The sequence below is a fragment of the Cynara cardunculus genome, unplaced genomic scaffold (genome assembly GCF_001531365.2).
Source record: "Cynara cardunculus var. scolymus isolate 2C unplaced genomic scaffold, CcrdV1 Un_Scaffold_2531, whole genome shotgun sequence".
In the NCBI taxonomy this organism is placed as follows: domain Eukaryota; kingdom Viridiplantae; phylum Streptophyta; class Magnoliopsida; order Asterales; family Asteraceae; genus Cynara; species Cynara cardunculus.
Genome location: NW_020201125.1, coordinates 58375 through 78956, shown reverse-complemented (window position 1 = coordinate 78956; position 20582 = coordinate 58375). Strand labels below are relative to the sequence as shown.

Below are 20582 nucleotides of genomic sequence, written 5' to 3'. Positions count from 1 at the left end.
AGGCATACAAAACCATCATACTCCTGGAAATATGCACATCAAGATGTATGGAACCAAAAAAATAGGCAAAAGAGAGAATGTCACCACAAAAACGCTGCTGTGAAGAACCCTCAGAGAACCTGACCTCCAGACCTCAAAAACACGATCCAACCGTTCAGAATGTTGGCTCAGATGTTGTGAAGATACTGACCAAAAATGACGACGATCCGACCGTTCAATCTTCGGGAAACAGAGTGTTTCTGCTACTGTRTTAAAAAGTGACGGAAATAAGGGAGCTCTCACCTTTCTTCTCTTTTCCCTCTGTTTTGGCTGCACGACTTAGAATTTGAAAATAGGGATGGAGAGATCTATATATATATGTGGGCCATAACATGTATGGGCCTTCCTCATGGGCTAAAACCATAAGAAAACCCAACAATTAGATTCTTCTCCATGCCACGAGGTTGTATATTGCGTAAGATCTCCTCAACAATCTTGTTGGTAAATGCAGATGCCCTGTAGTTTTTAGAGCGTTGTTAGCAAGTTAAACTCGCAAGAAAACGAAATACAAAATCCAATTTGTTAATTGAAGTTAGCCCACAATTCAGTGTGAAAAGGTATTCTTTTTGGCCCCAAATCGTTATCACTGATAACACAGTAAGCAAATATAATATTAGAAACTTTTCCCCAAATTAAACGAAATATTGTGCATGTTTGTGCTTCTTGTACACGATCTATAAACTATATATCTATAAAATTGTCAAGGACGAGAGGAAAAAGTAGTCAAATTTTGGAAGGCGAGTTTTATCCGTCTGTAAATAATTTATGTAGCACATAAAGGAAAACTTACTCTTTGATTGTTTGCGAGATATGATAACCAGATAAATTGGCAGCTGCAGTTAAAGCCCCCTCCACTCATTCACTTTATCCATCTCCTCCCTAAACTTATGCTCGTGCCGTCGAAAGGCAGTCTGGAAGTTTTTTCTCTGACCTCGCAAATCGGATGGATCAACATGATAGAACACCGGTAACACCAACCTTCCCATCCGATTATGACATTCCATGATTTTAGCAAGCTCAACCAAACACCATGAAGAGTCTACATAGTTTTTAGAGAATACCACCACCACACACCTTGACTCTTCGATGGCTTTTGTAAGTTCTGGAGTGATCAATTTCCCTCTATGCAGCATCTCGTCATCTTTGAACACACGTATTCCGCTCTGAACCAAAGCCGCATAGAGATGATCTACAAAATTGTATCGAGTGTCTTCGCCTCTGAAACTAAGAAAAATATCATGTGTCCGTCCTCCTGTTGGTACAGAAGAAGATGAAGGTGGAGAATAGCTGAAGGACGCCATTGAAAATACTGAAATTATGGTTTTCAAGAGGTAATATGCAAATCCCAGATAGGAAGTGATTGGTTTGCATCTTTGAACATGACTTGTTTTTCATTATTGGAAAGATTGTGGATCTGTGGTCAATGCCCATAAGTCAACAAAGACTCGTTACAAGTTGGAAATTCATGGGGTACAAATAATAATTGGAAATTTGTAGTGCGGATAAAAACCATCGTCAATTTCATGGCTTACTTTGTAATATAAAAAACTAAACAAGTGGAACATTTTCAAAAAAAAAACCCATGAAATTTACGATGTGAATAAGATGGCGTTTTTTTTAAGATGTTCTACTTGTTTAATTTTTTATGATTAAACCGCATTAAGTCAATCAACTACCAACTTGTCATGAGTATTTTTTACTTATTGGCATTGACTTGCCAAAACACGACCTGACTTTGAATTTTATGAAAAAATGGATCAATAGTTTTGCAAAAAGTTAACGAAATTTCGTGCTTTTCATATTTATATTCCTTTTTCATATCGATTTCTAGTAATAACGTTGTTTGGCAAATCTCTTTTTACCTTTTTTATATCCCGTTTGGTTTAATATAGTTAGAAATTTCAACTAGGGGTGTTCATCGATTGAGATCCAATGGATTTAGGTGGATCCGATCTGATCCAATCATTCATTGGATGTTGGATTTTGTCACACAATCCAATCCGATTAACATTTGAGATCTGATCCGATTCAAATCCAGTGGATGATTGGATCGGATTAGTTTCATCCATTTGATGTTACTGTTGGTTATGCATTGGATCTGATTTGATTCATCCAATCATTCGATCCAATACTCAACCAATTATTTGTATTATTTTCTTAAGTTATTAAAAAACAATGTATATAAATATCAATTAAAAAACAAAATCGTTAAATATTAATAATTATATATAGTTATTAATTGGATGGTCATTGTATTGGATCGGTTCGATTTTATTGGATGTTGGACTGTCATCCAAGAATCGACCGATCCGATTTGGATGTTGAAATTCTGGATCCGATCCAATCCAATTACAATTGGATATCCAATGATGGTTAGTCGGTTCTAATTGGATCAGTCGGTTGGTATTGGATCGGATGAATTTTTGTACACCCCTAACTCCAACATACATCTTTGCCAGAAACTTAAACAAACTAATACATTTTTTAGAAACTTCAATTAGAGTATCTACAATGAGGTTACTGTTGAGGTTTCTCTTGGAGTTTTCACAAAAACCTTCACCGTGGAACAAAGTTTCTTGTCGAATCTTCTTTTATTAAAGCTCAGGTGCTTGAATCGCATGTGTTTTTCTACGTAATATTTAGGAATGGCAATAGGCCAGGTTTGGGCAGGTTATTGGTATCCCGTCCATGAAAACGATAACTAAAACTGTCCTCGTAACTGCCTCGATCTTCGTCGGGGATCCCCGTCCCCGATCCCCGTTGGGGAACCCGTTAAAGGTAAAAATCTCATTTTTCCCATTGATTTCCCCGTTGTTTATATCCGAGCTCGAAACCCGAACTGGTCTGAAAAAATTACAATATCTTAATTTTCACAACTAAAAATAATTCACAATTTTTTTAAGATGTAAGTCTAAGTATCTCAAGCATAATCAAGCCAATTACAAACGTTTTAGATTACAGTATAAAAGTAAATATAAATTCAAACATCATACAACTAACATCACGATTTCATGATTTGACAAATAAACTAGACTTTTTCATAAGCCTAAAGCCTAATTTAGGATGTTGAGTTAAAGTGGATAATTTTTTTAAAATTTTAATGTTAATATTTTCTTTTAATGATATTATATATATATATATATATATATGTGTGTGTGTGTGTGTGTGTGTAAATTAAAGTTAATATATATACACATATCAGGCCGGCCCGAGCCGGTGATTACCGTCCCCGCCCTCGTCCCCGTCCCAGTTAAAATCCCTGAATTTGTCCCCGAACCCAACCCGACAGTCTCAGTGTTTTCACCATCAGTTTCGGATTTTTTTTGCCATCCCTAGTGATGTTAGTGTAAAATCACATGTGATTCGGTCATTCTCTTATTTTCTTAAATATGTCCATTCTAGTATGAATCCGACTATCTCTCTCTCTCTCTCTCTCTCTCTCTCTCTATATMTATATATATATATATATATAGACTTGGGATCATGTGAGACAAATAGTTTTTCGTAAGACCCGTAAGACCAATTCTCAACATTTGGATTAGATCTACAATCTGAGCATTCATAATCACAAAGTTGTTATCATGTAACTTTAGACTATTAAATCATTAGTTTATAAAGTTGATCAATGAATATAAATTGGTTTTACGGGTCTCACGAAAAACCCTTGGTCTCACGTGAACCCAACCCTATATATATATATATATCTAAAAGTTATTTTGAGAAGTGGTAAATATTTAACAAATAACAAATGATCCTAGCCCTTCATACAGTAAATATCGGATTTGACTAGTCAATAATTACGGTTTTGACTTGTTAAAAATTGTGGGTATGCGAAAAATAGATATGGTAGTTTTGTAACTTTTACAAATATGCAGCAAATGGGTCCATATATGAACTCATGTGATTCTAATATGAACTATACATGTTTATATATGAACTACATATGCTCATACGTGAACTCATTTAATTCACATATGAACTATTTTAACTGATTCACATATGAACTCATATGATTTACATATGAAGTAATTAACTGATTCACACATGACCTTGTGTGATTCACATATGAACTAATTAAAGGTCCACATATAAACATATAGTTCATATGTGTATCACATGGGTTTACATATGAATCATTTTGCCGCCTATTTGTAAAATTTATGAAATTACTCATCTATCTTCCGCATACTCATTCAAAGAATTATCTGATGCTCCACGGTCAAAATTTACCACTACGCAAATGAACTTTTCCCTATATAAAGGGGTAGAGATCTTGACCAGTCAAATTCAATCAGTCAAAACCCATCTTGACCGTATAAAGGGCTAGAATCAATTCTTTATTTCTCAAATATTTATCATTTCTCAAAATAACTTTTGACTATATATATATAATCAATATATATATATATATAATCAATATATATATATATATAATCAATATATATATATATATAATGTTCAATAAATAAAAATACATTTTATAAACTATAAAAATGATAACTAAGGTTTTTGTAAGAACCTTCATTATGGACTATATTTAAGGTTCTTATTTTGTTGAAGTGACAATGATTTAGAAGGAAAAAATATGGCACACGAGGTTTTTAGAGGTTTCACCATTGTGAATGTTCTTAAAGTTGTGTTTGTCAAGTGTCAACCATATATAAATTAACCGGTTAATTTACTTTAACTTGATTCTTATTTTGGTAACGTACTTTCAAAATTTTCATTTTGGTATCCAAGATGTAAGGTTTTAAACATTTAAGTATGGTGTAACAGGTTGAAGCATTAACCGGTTATCATGCTGATATAGCGAGTCATGTGGTATTCAACTCAGTATTATTTGCTGATGTGGTTTAGTGACATGAATTTTTCCAATCTTAAATGATTATTTTTTTCAATCTAAAATTGATATTCAACCGATTACTCAGATACTTAAATGTTTAAAACTTTACATTTTAAATATCAAAATAGAAGTTCTAAAAATACGTTACTCAAAATATGAATTAAGTTAAAGTATGTTACTTTTTCATATAATTTACCCTAAAAATAATTAGATAAAATTATATGTTATTTTGGTTATTGAACAAGTAAACTTGTGTTTTGCTGATTAGCTACTAAACTATACCTAATCAATCATTAAATTGTTTTAAAGCCACGTACTTTACATATACGACAAATTTTGTTAACGCACGGTACCCAACAACCTTTCCAAGTAATCATCCATCACTCTCTCTTTGGGGGTTTTGCATATTACCTCTTGAAATCCATCATTTTGATCTGTTCTTTCAATGGCGTCATCATCTTCTACATCTTCATCTTCATCTTCATCTTCATCATGTTTCGTACCAACACCAGCAGGAGGATGGACATATGACGTTTTTCTAAGTTTCAGAGGAGAAGACACTCGGTACAATTTTGTAGATCATCTTTATGCGGCTTTGGATCGGAATGGATTAACTGCGTTCAAAGATGACAAGATGCTCCGGGTAGGGAAAGAGATCTCTCCAGAACTCATGAAAACCATCCAAGAGTCAACGTGTACGGTGGTTGTTTTCTCCAAAAATTATGCAAACTCTTCATGGTGTTTGGCTGAGCTCGCCAAAATCATGGAATATCATAATCAGGAGGAGCGATTGTTGATACCAGTGTTCTACCATGTTGATCCATCCGATGTGCGTGGACAGAAGAAAGACTTTGGGACTGCCTTTCAGCAGCACGAGAAGAAGTTTAATGAAGAGATGGATAAAGTGAAGGAGTGGAGGCAAGCGATCACTGCAGCCGCCAATTTATCTGGTTATTATATCTCGAAAACAGAGTAAGTTTTTCTCTATATGTTGATTAAATTACTTGCAAAATGTTGGTGATTTCAGTGAGATCATGGCCTATTTTGTGTAATTAGGTTCACAAAAGAATGATGGATTGGTAGTTAAGCAATAACATGAGTCAGCTGCGAAGTCCACATGTAAGCTAGCTAGGACCCGAGATCGCTAGATGTCGCCTAATGGCAGTGGTCAAGGGGGTCGCACCCCAACCCCTTTGCGGGGTCCTAGAGGCAGCGTCCCTAATGTTGCGTCTGATGGATCACAGGCTGATGGAATACCCACTGATGGGTTTACCTTGGGGATAAGCTTCTACAGCCCGGTTGACCAATGAGGATCTCAAATTGCCCCAGTCGAGATCTATGGCTTCAGCTTCTCAAATTACCTCTCTCTATAAAACCCCTCCTCAGAGGAGAACATAAGCTCCAGGATGAGTATTTTTATGAACAGAGTTTCTAAAATTCAATTGGAAAACCTTACTTTTTCCCGCTGATCATGGGACAATTTCAATTACAAACTGAAAGTAATCAGCTGCAGCAGATGTATGAGAACACCAATTTGACTTTAAATTTTATGAAAAATTAATCCATTGTCCAATCGGAAGAATTAGAGGAAAATTCATGTTTGGTAGTTGAATATAAGGTAATTAAATAAGGCTTGGGAGTTTAAGGATTATTCTTAGAGGTCATCGGTTCGATTAATGCAATGCCACTTTGAATTTGTTGTAAACAGAGGTATGTCCACAGAAATTAAGAGAATATATTTTATTGATGTCTTTTACATAACCAATAATAGAGATATGAAACAATATAAATAGGAAACAAACAGGTACAAAACGATACACCTGCTGGAAGCACCTATTCACACAGAGAAATAACCGACACAAACCTTAGAAAGTAACTGACACAAAGCAGAACTAACTAGCATATATGGATGTTTGGCTTATAACCAATATTCCCCCATAAGCTAAACATCTTCAACACCAAGAGCTTTCTTCAGATTTATAAAACTTCCATGTTGCAAAGCCTTCGTGAAAATATCAGCTGTTTGATCCTTTGAACCACAGAAAAGAACTTCCACATCCATGTTTTGAATGAGTTCTTTAATAAAATGAAACTTAATCCTTATATGCTTACTTTTCCCATAGTACACTGGATTCCTTGTAAGTGCAATAGCAGACTTATTATCACAGAAGATTGGAGTTGCAGATTTCTGTGAAAAACCCAATTCATCTAAAACACCTCTGAGCCATAAAGCGTGACAACCAGTTGATGAGAGAGCCATATATTCAGCCTCCGTAGAGGATAAAACAACAACCTTTTGCTTTTTTGATTGCCATGAAACAGCCCCTGTTCCGAAATTGAACAAGTAGCCTGTTGTACATTTGCTGTCAACAGGATTTCCCCCGTAATCACTATCGCTGAAACCAACTAGCTTGGGATCATGAGTATAAGAGTATTTAATACCATGATTTAATGTACCTTTTACATACCTCAAAATACGTTTTGCAGCCTCCCAATGACTTCTCTTAGGATCTTCCATAAATCGACTAACTAAGCTGACAGGAAACATGATGTCAGGTCTCGTTGCAGTTAGATACATAAGACAACCAATGAGACTTCTAAACAGGGTAGAATCCACACTCCTTTCATTGATATCTTTCGTTAACTTCAAACCAAATTCCATAGGAGTTGCAGCAGAAATAGAATCACTCATATTGAACTTAACCAGAAGTTCCATAGCATATTTTCTTTGAGATATGGAAATCATGTGATCACCTTGTTTAGCCTCTATCCCCAGAAAGTAATGTAGCAAACATCAGTTTTCATGCTCTCTTTAAATTCATTAATCAAATCTAACGAATTTCCTGTGAAGACCAGATCATCCACATATATACAGACTATAAGAACCTTGCTAATTTCTTTCTTTATAAAAAGAGTATGTTCATAAATGCATTTCTTGAACCCACGTTTGATAAAGTATCCTTCAATTCTACTATACCAGTCCCTTGGAGCCTGTTTCAACCTATAGAGAGCTTTCTTTAAATGACATACCTTATTCTCTTGTATCCACATGGTTGATCAACATACACATCTTCCTCAAGGTAGCCATTGAGGAAGGACGACTTCACATCCATTTGGTGAACCTTCCAATTGTGTTGAGCAGCCATGGCCAGAACCAATCTTATGACAGGCACAAACACTTCTTGATAATTAATACCATACTGCTGTTTGTAGCCTTTTACCACTAACCTGGCCTTGTGTTTGTCTACCTCCCCCTTTTCATTAAGTTTGGTCTTGTAAATCAATCTCACCCCAATGGATTTCTGTCCACTAGGACGATCTACCAGATCCCAGGTGTTATTTTTTATGATTGATTGCATCTCTCTATCCATTGCACCCCTCCATCTTTTATCTAAGCAGGCCTCCTCATAGTTTAATGGTTCTGCATCAGCAAACAAAGCAAAATCAGCAAAATCACCGAGATTTATAGGCTGTGTGCTTTCATATAGATCTCTTAGGCTCCTTGTCTTTCTATTCTGTCTACTTGAAGAAGAGGAACCTTCAGTATCTGTTGACTCAGAACTTGGAGTTGCTTGGTTATTGATTAAAGGAGTGGATATACTAGATGGCGAAGGAGATTCTACCATGTTTTCAGATCCTTCATAGTTATTAGACTGCTCTTGATTCTCTTCTATCACAATACAGGTGCCTCCATCATCACATAGCAGCCCCTTCCAATTCTTGTCTTCATCAAAAATGGCATCTCTACTAATAATAACTTTCTTTGTCCAAAGGTTATAAAGTTTGTAGGCTTTAGTATTGTAACTATAGCCTACGAATATTACTTTTTCAGACTTTTGATCCAACTTCTCTCTCCTTTGTTTGGGGACATGAACATAAGCCACACAGCCAAATGTCCTTAAATGTTTCACACTTGGCTTGAAACCACTCCATGCTTCCTGAGGGGTTTTATTTAGTACGCTTTTAGTTAGAGATCTATTTATCAGATAACCAGCGCAAGCAATGGCTTCAGCCCAGAACACATCAGGTAGATGTTTGCTTTTGAGCATACATCTAGCCATTTCTACAAGGATTCTATTTTTTCGTTCTGCACCCCATTCTGTTGGGGAGTGTAACTGGCAGTAAGTTGATGATGAATACCATTGATTTTCAGAAAATCTTCTAAATCATGTGCTATATATTCTCCCCCACGATCTGATCTCAAGCACTTAATTTTATGATCACTTTGTTTCTCAACTCTAGCCTTGAATAGAACAAAGTGACCATAGGTCTCAGATTTTTCTTTCAGAAAGTATATCCAAACTTTTCTAATGAAGTCATCTATGAAAGTGAGGAAGTATCTGCTGCCACCAATTGAAATTGTTCTCATGGGGCCACATATGTCTGAGTGAATTAATTCTAAAGGTTTTGAAGCCCTCCAAGTCTTATCATGAGGGAAGGAATCTCTAGCATGTTTGCCTAAGGCACAACCCTCACAGACTTGTTCAGAATTTTGTACCTCAGGTAGGCCTTTTACCATTTCATTCTTATTCATTTGGTTTAGAGAGTTTAGACTAACATGTCCAAACCTGTTATGCCAAAGTAAGGATATATCCTTAGAACTCATATTGAGAGAAAGGAACCTATCATCCTCAAATCTTATAGGAAACATCTTATTAGGAGTCATGTTAATTTTCCCAATTAAGACATTAGTGGGATCTTTTAACTCACAGGTCTCATTCTTAAACAGAAGTGAGAAGCCTTTGAGGATGAGTTGACCAACACTCAACAAGTTATGTTTTAATCCAGACACATAGAAGACATTGGAGATCCTTTTTTCTTTGTCTTTAATTTTAATGACAGTGTCACCACTACCCAAAACATCAAGTTTTTTATCATCCCAGTCCTAACATCCTTCTCGGATTCTCTTAAATTTAGGAATAGACTCCTATTCCCAGTCATATGATTACTACACCCACTGTCCAGATACCATAGATCAGTTTGTGGTTTATCTTGGACACTTAACATCATAAACATAGAGTCCTCATCTTTGCTTTCTTCCTTATGAATAAAGCTTGAGGTCTTGTTTTCTTCTGCTATTCTTTTCCTACAGAATTTAATAGTATGCCCAAATTTATCACAATAGAAACACTTCACTTGAGAAAAAGATTTACCTTTTCCTTTTCCCTTGAAGGCTGGAGTTCGATATTCTTTACTTGTCTCTGAATTTCTTTGTCTGTCACTGGTTTTTGCATCCCAAGAAGACTCTGCTTGGAAGACATGTTCCATGGTAGGAGAATCAAATTGCCTCATACGAAGTTCATGCGATTGAAGTGTACCCAAGAGTGTCTCTAAGGAAAAATTAGACAGATCCTTTGATTCTTCGATTGCAACAACGACATATTCGAATTTTCTGGTAAGGCTATATAGTATTTTCTCTACTACCCTTTTGTCATCGATGCTTTCTCCATTCAGCCGCATCTGATTCAGTAAGATAATCACTCTGGTATAAAATTCTTTCGATGGTTTCTGTTTCTTTCATCTTCAAATTGTCAAATTCGCATCTTAGGGTTTGAAGTCTCACCATTTTGACCTTTTCTTCCCCTCTGTAAGGTTTCCCAGGCTTCTTTGGAGGAATTTGAAGAAAAAATCCTTTCAAATATAGTCATCTACTGCTTGATAAATCAGGAATAAAGCCCTCTTGTCTTTCTTCTTATTTTCTTTTAGGGCTGTCGCTTGTTGAGCAGTAATGCCGTAGGATTTACTGGTTCAACTATGCCTTCTTCAACAATTTCCCATAAGTCCTGTGATTCAAGCAGTACTCTCATTTGGATGCTCCAATGGAAGTAATTCCTACTATTCAATTTTGGAAGTTGAGTCTGTGATTGCAGACCAGTCAGAGAACTCGAAGATGAAGCCATATCTTAATGGCTCTGATACCAATTTGTTGTAAACATAGGTATGCCCACAGAAATTAAGAGAATATATTTTATTGATGTCTTTTACATGACCAATAATAGAGATCTGAAATAATATAAATAGGAAACAAACAGGTACAACCAAATGACACACCTGTTGGAAGCACCTATTCACACAGAAATAACCAACACAAACCTTAGAAAGTAACTAACACAAAGCAGAACTAACTAGCATATATGGATGTTTGGCTTATAACCAATAGAATTTTCCTGGCGGTTGTTCTCCAGGCCTCTGGGAGGCTGGGATTAGTCGAGGCGCGCCAAGCTGGCCTGGACAGCCTTGACAAAAAAAATAGCATTTCAACATAAAGATTGAGCTCATATCACTCAAGGTAATCTTATTAAGACTGTAATGAAGTTGAAGTGGTAATATGTTGGTCATTATATTAGTCCAAATCATGTAAGAAAATGGCCCACAACCAGTGTTCATCTAAATTTCATCATTTCTAATATTAACCAACTCTACAGTATGCATGCGAGAGTTAACTTGCTAACAATGCTCTAAACTCTGTAGGGGTGAATTTTCCTTCGTCACCAAAATTGTTCAAGATATATTAGAACGTTTACGGCCTCATGTTACGGAGAACAATCTAATTGGTATCAAGTCCCACATCGACAAATTAAAGTCATTACTGGATTTAGAAGCAACACAAGAGGTGCGAATTGTAGGGATATGGGGAATGGGAGGAATCGGCAAGACAACTATTGCCCGAGCTTTGTTTGGAGGAATTCGTCATGAGTTTGATGGTTGTAGCTTTATTAATGATGTCACAGAAAATGGTTCTAGTAAAAGAGATATATGTGCCTTACAAGAAAAAATTCTTAAGGATATGACACACCACGAGTATAAGATTACGGATCAAGAGGAAGGAGCCCAAATGATAAAAAAAAGATTTTGCAAAAAGAAGGTTCTTCTTGTTCTTGATGATGTGGATCATGAGAATCAATTAGAGTTCCTAGCTGGAACACATAAGTTGTATGGTAAAGGAAGTAGAATCATCATAACCACTAGAGACCGGCAGGTGTTAGAAGATGCAGATGCCATCTACAGCCCTGATTTTTTACCTGAGGAGCATGCTATTGAGCTCTTCAGTAGGCATGCTTTTAAGGCAAATAGCCCTCCAGAGGAGTATAAGGAGCTGTCAAGCCGTGCAATACGCTACACTGGCTGTCTTCCTCTAGCTCTGAAGGTTTTAGGCTCTTTCTTCCGCGGAAAAAGAGAAGTAAGTGTATGGGAAAGAATTTTGAATGAGTTAGCCAAAACAGAAAATGATGAGAGTACAGAGACGCCATTTACCCAAAAAAGACCAGGTATTTTTGAGACGCTGAAGATCAGTTTTGATGGGCTGGAGGATTCTGAGAAAACCATATTCCTAGACATTGCATGTTTCTTCAAGGGTGGAGAAGAAAAACATGTGACTAGAGTACTCGACTGCTCTCGTTATGACCCAACAATAGGAATTCGCACTCTTATCGAAAGATCTCTCATAACCATTTCAAAAGGAGATATACACATGCATGATGTCCTTCAAGAAATGGGTTTGGAAATTGTTCGTAAGAGTTACCCAAATAGTAGGCTATGGCGATTGAATGAAATCCATGATTTCATCACGAAAAACAGGGTAATAAATTTATAGAAGGGACTCTTTCTTAAAATAATTGTATTCAGAATGAATACGGTTTTTTTTAACTTCAGTTTAATACTTTGTTGCAGAATCTAGAAGCAGTTGAAGCCATAGTGCCGACATACTTATACGTGAATGTGGGTCTTAGTGCTTCTGTTTTTGAGAGCATGAAGAATATTCGGCTATTGGATATCTACAGGAATTTCACTTCTTGTAAACCTACAACTCTCCCTGAAGAGTTACAATGGCTTAGTTGGGATCAATACCCATTTTCTTCTCTGCCAGTAGCAAACCTGCGTAAGCTTGTTACTCTTGACATGTCACGGGGTAAACTCGAACATTTATGGATCGGGTATAAGGTATTTTGTGGATCAAAACCATTTCTTAATTAGCAATAAACTTACGTCATAATTTTCCATGCATAGACATTTACATATATAGAGGTGAGTTATTATGCAACCCTTTACATTTGTACAACCAATAAAACTCAATCTCAACCGTCCATTTAATTTGATGAATATGTATAAAGTTTTGATTGTTTCCTAATATAAAGTATTGATTATAGTCAATGAGACCTCTAGTCATCTTCCATAAATATTCAAATCATAATAAATTAACTCTCATCATTTCCATAAATATCTCAATTAATTGAGTTGCATTGGTTGTACAAATGGACATGGTTGCATTTGAAATATACCCTACATATGTGTATATATATACACACACACACATATATAGACTTGGGATCACGTACATATATAGACTTGGAATCACGTGAGACCAGCATTCTTGAGACCCATGAGTCCACCTTTTTACACTTAAAACTTCACACCAAAATATTGTGAAGGTAACCTTCATAGTATTCTTGTTGTGAATGTTCGGATTTTTTACCATCACAGTATATTGCTGTGAAATTTCAAGTTGTAAAAAAGTGGTCTCATGGGTCTCACGAAAACAACACGGTCTCACGTGAACCCAACCCCATGTGATTATAACGAGAACATTTTTGTTAACCAAATAATTAGGGTCCCCTTCTTTTGTTAACCCCATGGTACCTAGCAGGTTGACATGTGATTTATACTTATTTTGGCCATTCTCTTATATATAGGGTCCCCTTCTTTTGTGAACCAAATAATTAGTATTAGCTTTGTTAACCGAAGCATTTTTGTCTTTTTTATATATTGATTCCATATTCCTTAAATATTTCATTTACTTAATTATCTCATTCACTTAATTATTACATTATTTAATTATCTTATTCACTTAATTATTACATTACTTAACTATCCCCATTCACTTAATTGTTTCATCTATGAAATTTCTGATTTCACTTATGAACATGTTCAAACTTTTTTAATTATATCATTCACTTTCTGGTTTCACCTATGAATTTTAAATAAAAACCATTGTTTCACTGTCTAATTTCACCTATGAACTTTGATGATCTGGTTTCACCTATGAACTTTAGATAACAATCATTGTTTCACTTTTTGGTTCATCTATGAACTTTGATTATGTGGTCACCTACGAATTTTAGATAGAAATAATTGTTTCACTTTTTGGTTCACCTATGAACTTTGATTATCTGATTTCACCTATGAACTTTATACAAAAATTATTGTTTCACTTTCTGATTTTATCTTTATCAAAAATCATTTAAATATTATTATTGCTTATTTTTCAAAAATAAATATGAATATCTTCCAAAAATAAAAAATCATTAAATAATATTATTGATTATCTTTCAAAAATAAAAACAACTTGTTCCAAAAACACCCTTCATTTAATATAATTTAATTTGTTTCTTTTTTTATTAGATTATAACCTTTCATTAATCATAATTAAAAAATGTAAAACTTATATCAATTAACAAAGTTAATACTAATTACTTGGTTAACAAATAAATATGTCTCTCTCTCAATATATATATTAACAGCTTCTTATTTGTATTCAATTATGATTAAATCCTGATCATAATTTTGATATTTGTTTCTTTGTTAGGTTATGCCATATTTGAAATTCATTCACCTTGAACGTTTGGATTGCTTAGAAAGCTTTCCAGATGTCTCAGGAGCCCCAAATATTGAGAGGTTGATTTTGAAGTTATGTGGAAATTTGGTGGAGGTTCATGAGTCTCTTGGAAGTCTGAGAAAGCTTGCTTACTTGAGAATAAGCCATTGCTGGAAACTGGAGTATCTCCCACCCTTGATTGACATGCCATTATTGGAGACTCTAGATCTCTCTCATTGCTGTAATCTTAAAAATTTCCCTAAGGTCTGTTCGGGTATGGAAAAACTATCAAATATAAATCTTCACAACTGCCCGCAACTGCAAAAATTGCCAGAGGAGCTTGGAAGCATGGTAAACTTAGAAGAGCTACGGCTAAGTTTTTGGGATCATTCTGCCAACCAAATTTCATGCTTTAATTTTCATACTTTGCCTAAGTTGTTCTTGAGAAAATTAGATCTTAGTTGTAGACAAATCGAAGACCAAAAGTTCCTCAATAATCTTCATGCATTTTCCTCCTTGGAAGAATTATGTCTTAGTGGCAACTCTAAGTTACTCCACTTACCCTCAAGCATCTCTCACCTTTCTCGTCTTAAACACTTAGAGTTGAATGAATGCCAGCAACTTCGAAATATTCAAGGGCTGCCATCAGGAATACAAATATTGAAGGCAACCGACTGTAGAGTGTTGGAAGAGATTGAAGATCTAACAGAAGAGTATGTATGGCTGCATAAGATATATCTCCCCGGTTGCGAAAGACTCCTAGAGAACCAAGAGAATCTTGATAAGATGTTGAAACAAGCCTTCATTAAGGTACCCGTTCTCTATCTCTCGTATCTGATAATATTTATATTTATCTCATTTTAACTCACTTCTTGGTCTTCGACTCCCTCAGTCACTAGTCCCTCATCAGTGTTTTTTTGTTTTATGTGCCGTCTGAACCCCCCCCCCCTTCTCTCTCAAAACCCCACCTGCAAAACATGCAAGTGTTACACCCGAATCATCCTGATGGTGGGTGCATAAGTGATTTTAAAGTATGATGTTTGATAGGAGATGGAAGTCTGTAGAATACATATCTATTTTTGTTGTAGATATCATGTCCTTAAATTAAGGACCTTTCGTGTATCACTACAAAACTGAGCACTATCAGTGATGGTCCCAGGCCTTTGCTAATGCTGATATCTGTCGTTGATAGTCCTTGCGTCAAAAGGGCGTGGGTGATTCTATCAGTGACGGCTTAGCTATCAACGACGGACACTATCAGCAACAGATTAGAGAGGGCTTTTTTTAGCGATAGATCAACGGCGAAACAGTTTAGCGACAAACCATATTAGCAACGGATTTACGAGGGACCTCTAACAACAGATTTGCGATATTTTAGTGATGAATTTGCGATGACCCACCAACTTTTAGCAACGGAAATATGTTGTTGATTCTTCGCTGATTTTTAGTAATTTAAAAAAAAATATGTATTTCTTGTATATTCTATACAAAACACGCCCATAAATTGAAAATAACGAACAAAAATTGTCCAAAAAATAAAAAATAACCAATTCATACCATTTAAAATACCAAATTCATACAATTCAAAATAATGTCAGAGAGTTGGGTAAAAATCTAACTAAATGGAGGGTCGGGAGGGGGGAGATTGTATCCTTGTTTAAGCATAAAAGCAGCAAATGCTCCGATAACTTGATCTACTCCGCTAACTAACTTGTATGACCTGTTGGCCTCCAGATCTATCCTATTTTTCTGTTCGACCTCCGGCTCGGGCCGATGGCATTCCTCCATTTCTGCATCTTTGTTCTCAACTCAGCTACCTGTAAATATCCAATATTTGATAAAAATCAGTAATTTGTTGGCAATGAAAAGTAATGACATGATGTATAACAATATAACCAACATATCTTCGTTACTGATCCAATAACAAATGATCTCCAGATGTTGTTACTACAATCACTAGTCATAGCATAATAGGGATCACAGGAGGTCCCGAAACCAAAAAACGACCCTTCTTCCATCCTCCAACACTCTGCTCCCAAAAAGATGCATCATCATGGGGTGTTGGGCTCTACATTAGATTTGGCCGCATCCCTAAGCTCTCAAAACCGGTCATATAGTGTACCAAAACAAAAGAGGTGAGCTTAATTATATCTGTAGACATTTTCAACAATACAACGATTGTAAATCAAACATATTGAATGTCTGCTTTTAACAATTATAACATTCTAATTACTAATGGTAGTTACATTGCCAACCAACCTATCTACTTAGCCCAACGTCTGCCCAACAGTGACAGCCCAAACTAATAGCATCACTACGTTTATTAAAATATATTACTTTAAACCTACCAAACGGTTCTATAAACAAAGTAATGGTTTTAGAAAACTTATCGCCACTCTAGCCACTTTAGGGTAAACGAACTGAGGAGGATCAGTAGGCGGGCTGGAAAAACCTGGAATGACCTTCCGGTTCGAGTAGTAGATACGCTCAAACACCTCAAAAGAGCTTGGCTCGCGACCCCATGCCTTAGAGCACACCATCATGGATCAAGAGTCGCTACCTCCTGGCTCTGGGTCCTATTAAATCTTGCCCTACATATAGAAGATTTGTATCAAAGTAAAAACAACAATCTGATATGTGCAATTACTTTAAAAGGGATTCATGTACACCAATCTAAAAGCGCTCGAACATCAATTCGTGGTCAGGTTGAGAAATCTTCCACGAAACCATGAACCACGAACCACAAACCACGAAATGAAGACCTGAATATAGACGTGATCTCCCGGACAATATAGGGATTTAGAATCCTGCACAATTAAAAAATATATACAACACAAAAGGAATTCATATCATTTTATTATGTAATATAAAGCCTTATACCACATCTACTTACTCATGACCTCCCAGATCCAGATGTTTTCGCTGACTCAGATTACGTGGGGTCAACATCGAATGGTTGAGGTCTCTCCTCGACCCCGAACCATTCAAAAGAGAGAGACCATCGTCTCATGCTTTTGATCCTGATCCTCAAGGCCAAAGGTCAGGATGGTAGCATCCATAAACTCATTCATGTCATCAGCGTGCGGGTCGCCACGCCCACTAATGGAGCTACTGCCCCTACCGGACATGGGGCTACGTCTACCCCGAGCTCCTCTACTACTACCATGCCCACGGCATGACATCGCCTGAAAAAACGAACATTAAATTCTATCAAGAAATAGACAATGACAAATCGCAATTATACAATTGTGAAATAAACATACAGAAGACAAGCTACTCATCAGAAGAATGATTAGATAATATTAATTCATTTTCGTCATCTGAATCATCAACTATATCTTCAAATACTGATTGATTGTCGCTATCTTCATTTCCCTGCCCATCGTCTCTAACATCGTTCGATTTGTCGCCACTGTGGCAAAACGAACCGAATCGAGGTCCTTGTTTTCCAATGTGGTGGTTGTATGAGTTACCTTTTCATTGATTTGAATGAATTGTTCTCCATCCACATTATCATTGTCTTCAACATCATTAATCCTATATGCTACTTCATATATGTCACAAGCCTTTGTCTTGACAAGAACCCACCAATCTTTGAAATCATTTGTCATCCAAGAATATGAAGTAGAGGTGATCATTTACAGGCTTGCTCCGGGACCGGGCCTAACATAACCTTTTTGTCCAACACGCCTAATATAACAACACTCAAGCCCATTTTTGCGAGCTTATGGACTTGCCTGTACCTGCCTTATAAAAGGTTCAGGCTTTCCCGGGAAAGCGAACTTATTCTTTTTGAAATTTGGAAAACAAAACTTATATTAAGTCATTAGTCATATAAGATCGTTTAAATCACATAATTTTTTTTTGGATATAAAATAAGACAAACAATATATTAAAATTACATAGCTTATGAAAAAATAGTTTACAATATATAGAGTATGAACATTTTCTCTCCAATGATATATCAACTTCCAAAGTCGGGTTCTTTTTCCATAACAAAAAATTTATCATCCAATATTTCAAGATCGAGATTCGAAATGTACTAGATAACATATTATATACATTTGGGTGACGGTTGGTACTTAGTAGAGGGAATCCAACCCAAAGCCATTTCTAAATTGGTTTAATAAAAAACAGTAAATTATTAATTATATATAAAATTTAATCAACTATAATAATATAAAGGGTCGGGGACTCGAGCGGGCTTGTCTGAATTCTTTTTTTCGTTGCCCTAGCCTGCCCATTTTTCCGAGTAATTGTCCAAGCAGGATGGGTCTAGCGGGTCGTACTGTCCATGGACAGCTCTAATATGAAGTATAGTAGACTTGCTCCACCTGTGATGCTAGAAAACGAACGAACAGGTTGTTGGATTCGAGTCTAGACCTATATTTCATATCTACCTAACTATGTTTAGGGCCAACTCTAACCCTTGACGGAGTATCAAACCAAGTGCATTTGAAAAACATAACTACCTGTCACCCTACACCATAATATTTTACCTCTAAAACATCATCCATCATTTCATAATAGTCAGATTCACACTCGTCGTAACAAGCCTGACACATACACCACTATTAGGGTAACGTTAAGATCCACTATAGCTCAATAAGACCCAATAAGACCTTTTTGACTTGTTAAGGCCCAATATCACCAACGTTGACTTATTATTTATTTGTATGCGATAACAGGCAACACACACATTATTATCATTACATTCACATGTATACATACATATACACATTATATGTGGCTACCAAACAACACACATTATATATACATTCACATATGGTACATGCATATAAACATATACACATACATATTTACATTATCTATACATTCACATATACACATACATATAAACATATATAAAAGATATACATAGATCCAATCGCGATTAGCAACCAATATACATACAAATCATGTGTGTGTGTATATATATATATATATATATACAGATATATATATAACACATACACATGTATACATATAACACATACACATGTAAAACATATAAATGAGAAAACAAAAAAAAATGAATAAATCTGTCGCCTGTCCCTCGCTAGTTAGGGACGGATTAGCTATGGATTAGTGACGGATGGGCTTGTGGTCAATCCCTCGCTAATTAGCAATGGATAAGGGTCGTCGTTAATGCTCCTTTTCTAGTAGTGGTGCTGACCCTTTGTATTGTATGTTAGTTATAAACTAAATAGATAATCAATCACCAAATATCACAATTTTTCTTGTTGGGTACAGAAACAACTAGCTGTAGATCGCCGGTTAAGTATCTGGATTCCAGGAAGCAAAATTCCAAGCTGGTTCGAACATCAACATCATGGAAGAGAAATAGCACTAAAGTTTCCTACCAATCGACATACCAATATCACGGGGTTTGTGGTATGTGTTGTGTTCAGAAACGAGTGGCCATTTAAGCAAACTGAAATTGAAGATTCGACACTATCTATCATCTATATACCAATCGGTGACTTTTGGAGGCAGATGCAGCTGTATGGTTTAAAACCAGATGATTGGTCTCCTTTGCTTGAAGGTAGATGCTGTCTTAATTTGAATGTAGTTAGTAGCAGCATTAGAGTTGAAAGATGTGGGGCACATATAATGTACAAAGAAGACACGGAATCCGTCCAACAAATCACTACTTCGATCTCTGATTATCGAGACTTGGAAGATAAACATTTTGTTGACTGGTTCTTCTGGTATCGTATCGAGTTTAAAGTTATGAACATTGATTTATAAGTTCCCAAGGTACTCTACATTTTACCTTTGATTAGAGAAAATTTTTCCTCATTTGGATAAATTGGAAAAGAAACATTTTACCTTTTCAAGCGTTTTTCTTGAATCCATTGGAAACCTACGAGCCTTCAATTTGAAGAGCAATATAATAATATCTAAAGCTGTTGGGTCATTGATCAGTATCTTTCTAAATCAAAACGTGATGCTGAGTATTACGCAATAAGGAAATAAGTTGTGCTTTCTTCACCATCAATTGCTAGTGGTTAGCGCTTGGATCCTAGCATGTGGTATTAGAGCACGTCACGGGTTCGAATCTCATGAGGTGCATAATAATGCCAAATGCATTGAGGGGGGGGGGGG

At 35.9% G+C, this 20582-nt stretch overlaps 2 protein-coding genes across 2 annotated transcripts; one reads left to right on the top strand and one right to left on the bottom strand.

The window, feature by feature from the left end:
* Positions 1–878: 878 nt before the first annotated feature.
* Positions 879–1340, bottom strand: LOC112503110 (TMV resistance protein N-like). The gene has a single exon (XM_025107179.1). The coding sequence runs from the start codon at positions 1338–1340 to the stop codon at positions 879–881; it is 462 nt and encodes a 153-aa protein (XP_024962947.1).
* A 4012-nt stretch (positions 1341–5352) lies between these two features.
* On the top strand, positions 5353–20256 carry LOC112503114 (TMV resistance protein N-like). The gene is made up of 5 exons (XM_025107184.1): positions 5353–5854; positions 11354–12461; positions 12554–12823; positions 14466–15284; positions 19728–20256. Exons 1-5 carry the CDS (start codon positions 5517–5519, stop codon positions 20223–20225), a joined length of 3033 nt encoding a protein of 1010 aa, XP_024962952.1. The 5' UTR covers positions 5353–5516; the 3' UTR covers positions 20226–20256.
* Positions 20257–20582: the final 326 nt, after the last annotated feature.